The sequence below is a fragment of the Loxodonta africana genome, chromosome X (genome assembly GCF_030014295.1).
Source record: "Loxodonta africana isolate mLoxAfr1 chromosome X, mLoxAfr1.hap2, whole genome shotgun sequence".
NCBI lineage: Eukaryota > Metazoa > Chordata > Mammalia > Proboscidea > Elephantidae > Loxodonta > Loxodonta africana.
In genome coordinates, this window is record NC_087369.1 from 175,050,388 (window position 1) to 175,057,568 (window position 7,181).

A 7,181-nucleotide genomic window follows, 5' to 3' on the forward strand; every position below is an offset into this window, starting at 1 on the left:
CTCTATTTATTTAGGTTTTCATTAATTTATCTCTGCAATGTTTTGTAGTTTTTGGTGTACAGATCTACATCTTTTGTCAGATTTATTCCTGTGTATTTCATATTTTCTAATGCTATTTTAAATCACACTGTTTTTTATAAAATCAGTTTCTAACTGTTGATTGCTAGTATATAAAAATGGAGTCCCTGGGTGGTGCAAAGGTTAATTCACTCAGCAGCTAACCCCCAGCGCCTACCCCGCCTCCAGCGCCTACCCCCCCACCACCACCCAGGCGTCAGGCTGTGCTCTGTGATGTCACACCCTCCACGGGCTACCATTGGCGGCAGTGCCTTGCTGACCAAACAAAGCTGAAGGGTGTGGCTCCTGGGGACGGGTATAAATAGAGGGGGATCAGGCGGCCTGGGGTAGACCACTAGAAGGCTTTGAGATGGCGAGGACGCCCGGGAAGCCGCAAGCGTCGGCCGCAGTTACTGAACAACCAGCCCCAAGCCCTAAAGGGCGGAAGAAGGGGAAGGCCCCGGCTCAACCCAGGTCCAGCGGCAGTGTTAAGGTGAGCCAATCGCACCTAAGTTCCTCCTCTTCTTCCCCGTAGGTTGCCCCAAGACTCCTTCCCCGCCCTTGCCTGGCACAGACCCCTCCTCGGCCCACACCTCTTCTCATAAAGTGCCCGTTCCCATCCATCCAACCCCTTCCCCCCAAACCAGTGCCCTTCTCTGCTCACCCTGTTGTCTTTCCAGGTGCCGAAGACAACCGCGGGGGTAAAAAGATCCCCTCAGGGGAGTCTGAGAAAAAAAGCCCCACTAAAAACTTCTGCCCGCCCAAGAGTGCCTAAGAAAGCTAGAGGGCCAACACTCTTCGGCCATTATCACAAGTTTAATAAGAAACTGAATCTAAAGGAGCCATCCGAGGACCAAGAGTCCCTGGAGAAGGCCACCACCTCAAGTAATGACCAGAGCTCCCAGTAACTTCTGAGCAGAGCCAGAGACCTCAAAACTATCTGCCAAGTCTCCAGAGGTCTGAATGTGGCCAACCATATAGAGACCGAGTCTTACACCCATGTCATGATTAAAATAAAACAACAAGGTGTGAAAAAGAGATATGCGTGTGTGTGGAATTCTCTGATGGTGGGGAGGGAGAAAGGAAGGGAAGAGGCAGGTGTTTGAGGAGGGAGGGAGGTGGGGCCTTACAGTATTTGGGGACCAGGCCTCAGGTCCACAGTGATCCAGACACTGGGGATAAGGACTGGGAAGGGCAGGGGGTGGGGTGGGACTGGGCATGGAAGATGAATTTCATCATAAACACTTTAACCCATGGGCAAGCTTGGTATTTTGTTGGGGGGTGGGGGAGGTGGGCATCCCAGATGAGAGGTGCCATGTGTGTGGGGCATCAGTGCCACCCAAAAAAAAAGGCACTATTTCCCCTTATAGCAGGCATCCTCTTCTGCCATCCCATGGGGCAGTTGGAGGATGGGGCAATCATTTGTGCCAAATGTTAGCTGCTTCCTCAGGCTGCAGGCAGTATTTTCCCTGAGGAGGCATTTTGAGCCAAGGTGCTGAGCCCCCCCTCCTTTCCTCAGCTCTTAAAGGAAGAAGTGACAAGAAGCCGGATGACTGGGGGTGACTTGGTGACTGTGGGCAAGGCCCTCCTCTCACTTATCCCTTGACTAGCTCCTACTGTCATCATTCATTCATTGTCATCCATTCATTCATGCAGCATGGAATGCCCAAGCCTAAAGTGCAAAGAATCTAAGGGGTCTGTGGAATTAGGTAGGGGAAGAATACATTTTTATTTCCACTAAAATGTGGCTTATGAATGCAGGCAGTCAACCCTAGGAAGATTAGCACTATCTGTGACTTTGTCACCAAAAGAAATTCCAGATATGTTCATATCATGTTACTGTAGTGGCAGCTTTTCCAAATATCCTTTACACTTGTCACCATTTCCAAACTAACACTGGTTATTAAAAAAAAATAAAAAAAGTTATTAGATCTTATTATTCATTGTGTTAGTAAAGATACACATATATCAAATATCACAAAGTTAATCTTTTCCAATTTTGATAACTATTTCAGTAACATCGCTCTACTTTGTAATCCTGCATATTTTATTTCATGCACTCAAAAAGATTATTCTGTGAAGGTCTCCACAGGTGTCCCCAGAGAGCTAGAAGGTCAAGAAGCCCATCCCTGTGCTGGCTGCTGGGAACACAGCAGCACATGACACAGACTGGGTCACTGGCCTTGGCAAGATTCCAGTCGCTAAGGCCATATGTGAGTAGTAACCATGCAGTACGGCATTGCTGTGATGGGGGGGCCTGGGCGCAGTGGGAGGCCAGCAAACGAAGCAGCTCCAAGCTAACCAGTCATTTCTTGGAGATTTCTGTGTGAGAAGGGACCACCCTTGATGAGTGTCCCTGGTGACCCATTTGCCCCTCTTGGTGCAGCTAATGAGATTCAGAGAAAGCAGTCCTGTGCCCCTGGACAGCCTGTTCTGGGAAGAAGCATCCCTTCCCCCTCGTCTGCTGACGCCAGATATTTTCAGCTGTGGGAGCAGAGATGCTCACCGGCTCTCGGTAGCTATGGAAATCCCAGGGTTTCCCTAGCAACGGCTCTGGTTCGGTCTTGTTGCTAGGGAACGCTGGGATTTCCCAGGCTGCTGGATGAGCAAAGCTGCTCTGTCTGAAGACAGAGCTTCGAAGGCTGTGGGTCTGAGGCCCAGAGAATGGGTCGTCACCCTTGACTCTGGTCCTTTCTGGCCCTTGACTCTGGCACAGAGCCAAGGGAGAGGGGGCTGCAGAATTGACAAGGGGTCTCTAGAGGAGGGAACTGTAGGTGAGCAAACTAATGAGAAAAGTCCAGGGAGTGGAAGCTACCAGGCTCTGGGGAGCTCTTCGTTCTTCAATTCCAGCACTTCAAAAGCACTTTCCCGAGATTATCACCTAGCACACTCCTGTGCAGGCCCAAGAGAAGGCCCAAGGTTAGAGCTAACGGCGGCCTCCTGGGCGGATGACCTGCGCAGTTGCACAAGGCACCATGCTTAGAAGGGCTCCACGGGCTTAGTTTAATGCTCTCCTACTGCCATCTTGAAATTCTTGATACTTTTTGAACAAGGGGCCCCGCAAATTATCTAGCTGGTCCTCACTATAATTCCCAATTACAAAGGAGAGAACTGACGCATAGGGAGTGGATGCAGTTAGCCCAAGTTCGTATGCTGGAAAGCGCACCTTCGAGGCCACTGCATTTCACCTTAGCTGCCTTTGGACACCAGCAGCAGCCAGGGCAGCTTGACCCAGGCAGGCCCTTAGCCTGGGAAACCACCCCTGGGACTCCTGGGGCAGAAAGATAGAACTCACAGCCTCTCATTTGTTCTTGGGGCTAATCCAGGTCTGGAGAAAACAAGGTTTCAGAGAGCTAGCTCCCAGCCTAGTAGGGGAGGCCCATGGCATCAAGGAAATGCAACTAGAATAGACTGAGGAGGCTACAGCTGGGAGACAGTGGTTGGTAGTAGCAGTGCCAGTTCTGCCCATGTTTTAGGAAACCCTGAAGAGGGTGTCTGCTTCCAACTTGTTATGGATTGCATCGTACCCCCCCCCACAAAAAAAATTATTGAAATCCTAACCCCTGCCCAGGTGTATGTGACCTTGTTTGAGGAGATATTGGTTTTCTTTGCAGATGTTATCAGTTAAGATAACATGAGGTCAGACCAGAGTAGGGTGGGTCCTAATCCCTTTAGAGTGGTGTGTTATAAAAGGGAAGAACAGCTACAGTGACAGGGTCACACAGGAGGAGATGCCATGTAAAAATCCATCTGCAAGCCAAGGAACACCCCAGGATTGCCAGCAGCCACTAGAAGCTAGAGGGGGAGGCCTGGAACAGTTCCTCATTCAGAACCCTCAGAAGGAACCAACATGGCCAATACCCTGATTTGAACTTCCAGCTTCCTGAACTGTGAGAGAATACATTTCTGTTCTTTAAAGGCAACCACTTGAGGTATTTTGTTATGGCAGCCCAGGGAAATTAAGACACAGCTGCTCTGGCTCCTTTAAACCAAAAAAAAAAAAAAAAAAACCAAACCCAGTGCCGTTCCAACTCATAGCCAGTTCCAACTCATAGCGACCCTATAGGACAGAGTAGAACTGCCCCATAGAGTTTCCGAGGAGCACCTGGCGGATTCAAACTGCTGACCCTTTGGTTAGCAGCCATAGCACTTAACCACTATGCCACCAGGTTAGAAAGTGCTTATTTCCCACCTCTTTATCCCCTAGCCACCAATCCCAGGGCAACAGGAAAAGCCCGGTGGAGCGCCGCAGACACCTTTAGCGAGGCTTCTGCTTTCCAGGCCTGGGATGGTATCCTTCTCTTCTCCCACCCAGGAGAAGTAAGGACTGAGACTCTCTCACAGAGGAGGAACTTGGGACTCTGAGAGATCTAGCACCTTGCTCATGGTCACAAAAGCTACCGTGCAGCCATGTTGGGACATGAACCCAGCTTGGTCTGATTTCTGAGCCTGCGTGAGAGCACACCCCTGCTCACCCCTCCAGGACATCTATCTGTAGCCCTTGCCCTGACATGCCCATCCCCCTGCTGCCCAGTGGGCTCAGAGACTGCCTGGCGCAGGTCTCCTGCCCCCAGACCCATCACCAGCATATTTCTGCCCAGGCTTTCAGTTTCTCAGCGCTTCCTGCTGGTTTGCACCACTGCCCTGGGTTAAGACGACCGCCCTGGCTGGCTCCTTTGACAGAACAAATCGGAGACCACATTGACATTTAGCAGCCTAAAGACTGAACAAAGAGTGGCTATGAAAGGCTTTTGAAAAGCATCACAAAGCTTAGTGGCAGCTGCATGTGTTCCCTAAACCCTTCAGCACTGGGGACACATCCTTCCATTGGTGTAAAAGTGGCTGCACCAGGAAATTCCAGACTCTACTGATTTCATGCAGAGGGGCTGTTCGGCTCTCTCTCTGACTCCCTCCTTTCACCCCCAGGCAGCCAGGGATCTCCCTGAGCAAAAAGCTCTCTACCCAGAGAAAACCAAGCCACCCCCCTGGAAAACAAAAGCAACTGCAGGTAGCTGAGGGTATTGTTTTCGTTTTGTTTAAAAAAAAAAAAAACCTGTAGGGCTAACAGTGCCTTCTCAAGGTATAATTTACTTACAATAAGTGACACAGATCTTAAGTGTACAGTTTGATGAGAATTTTGACCAGTGTACACTGCCAAGTAAGCATCACTCAGGTCAAGACAGAAGTCATGGCTTTCGGTAGCAATTCCTACCTCTCAGGTACAAAGGTTTCCACGCATGGTGTGCACCTCTGGCCACATCACATGCTGGGCCCTGAGGATGCAGAGTTGAAGCACAAGGTGTATGAGGTTCCAGGGACTGCCATAACAAAATACCACAAACGGATGGCTTCAAATAAATTTATTGTCTCACGGTTCTAGAGGCTGGGAGTCAGAGAACAGGGTGTCAGCTGTGCTTATTCCTTCTGAAGCTTTGAGGGAAAATGTGTTCAATGCCTCTCTCGCAGCTTGTTTGGCTTGCAGCATGACATGTCATCCTACCTCTGTTGGTGTCTCTTCTCTTTTATAAGGATGCCACTCACCATCAGTTAAGGTATGACCTCACGTTAACTGATAACACCTGCAATGACCCTATTTCCAAACAAGGTCACATTTACAGGAGGTACAGGGGGTAGGACTTCAACATATCTTTTGGGGGGACGCCATTCAACCCATAACACAAGGTCTGTGGAGTAGGTGACCTTTCTAACCCAACAGGAAAAGAGCTATGACAGAGAGGACAAGGAATCACAAAGAGGGGTGCCACCACAGCCTGTGCGAGTCACAAAAGATCCCCCTAGAGGATGTGGCAGATAAGCCACTGGTGGGGAGAGGGGAAATAAGGGGCCATTACAGGCACAAGCTCAACTACTAACCTAAGGGAGTCCCTGGGTAGCACAAATGTTAAGTGCTTCACTACTAGCCAAAAGGTTGGCAGTTTGAACCTACCCAGACACACCTCTGAAGACAGGCCTGGCAATCTGCTTCCAAAAGGTCACAGCCTTGAAATCCTTATGGAGCAGTTCTACTCTGCACACATGGGGTCACCATGAGTCAGAATTGACTCAATGTCAACTAACAACTAACCTTAAGGTTGGCAGTTCCAACCAACCCAGTGGCACCATGGAAGAAAGGCCTGGAAATCTGTTTCCACAAAGATTATAGCCAAGAAAATCCTATGAAGCACAACTCTACTCTGACACATATGAGGTTGCCATGAGTCAGATTCGACTCGAAGGCAATGGGTTTGGGCTTTTTTGGGTTTATAGACATAAGGATGGGCAAGGACTTCAGGGTATCAAACAGCTTAGGAGAAAGAGTTCGGGGTAGAAACAGCGTAGGATGGCTCATAGGATGCTATTTGAGGTTGGGAACAAGATTTGACTACAGAGAAATGAAACTGAGGTTCTCGTGTGCTTTAGAAGCTGTTTCTGAGGCCAGAACAGTCAGTGCCTGTTTAATGTTCATGTCAAGTTTTATTGCTTATGGTCAAACGCTGTTGGAAAATACAGGGAGTAAAGAACAAGGACTGCATGATTTTCAAAGCAATGTCCAGAATAAATGTGAGTCCCTGTCTGAAAAGTGACATTTCAGAGCAAGTTACAGAAAGGGAGTTACCTATCTAATATATCACAGCACTGATTTATCAAGGTTATCAACTGGCAGGTTAAAGCACTCAGTAGCAGAAGGATTCCTACAGTTCCAAAGTCGGTTTCACCGCATTGTCCCAATATGTCATTTTCTCCTTTTTTAAACATTTGTTTTATTTTGTCATTGAGAATGTACCTCTTCAAGCTCCTTTAAATCTTTTCTGGGAAAATGAAAAGCATAAACATATACATAGATGACCACATGTGTATATGCACATTTGTCTGCATCAGAAAGAGTCCATCATTCCACACCGATTTTTGATACCCACCTCCCCTGTGACGGTTAATTTTCTGTCAACTGGGCTGGGCTATGGTTCCCAGTGGTTTGACCAAATAACTAGTCTAGTTGCTGTCATGGAGTGGTTACATGTGATTGAATCAGCTGGCCTTGGGTAGAGCAGGTTACCTTCCACAGTATATTGTCATGTTGTGTCATGTAATCACCTTCCATCACGGAATCTAACATAAATTTAATT

At 48.4% G+C, this 7,181-nt stretch overlaps 1 protein-coding gene across 1 annotated transcript; it reads left to right on the forward strand.

Annotated features, from left to right (window-relative positions):
* The first annotated feature begins 427 nt into the window (after nucleotides 1–427).
* On the forward strand, nucleotides 428–965 carry LOC135228956 (uncharacterized protein CXorf51A-like). Its single transcript, XM_064278494.1, has 2 exons — nucleotides 428–550; nucleotides 738–965. Exons 1-2 carry the CDS (start codon nucleotides 428–430, stop codon nucleotides 963–965), a joined length of 351 nt encoding a protein of 116 aa, XP_064134564.1.
* The last annotated feature ends 6,216 nt before the right edge of the window (nucleotides 966–7,181 follow it).

Excerpts from the sequence above, each read along its gene's own strand:
- LOC135228956 (XM_064278494.1), top strand. The coding sequence starts at position 428 with ATGGCGAGGACGCCCGGGAAGCCGCAAGCGTCGGCCGCAGTTACTGAA. Across the intron at positions 551-737 it reads GGTCCAGCGGCAGTGTTAAG|GTGCCGAAGACAACCGCGGG; the intron begins GTGAGCCAATCG and ends TTGTCTTTCCAG.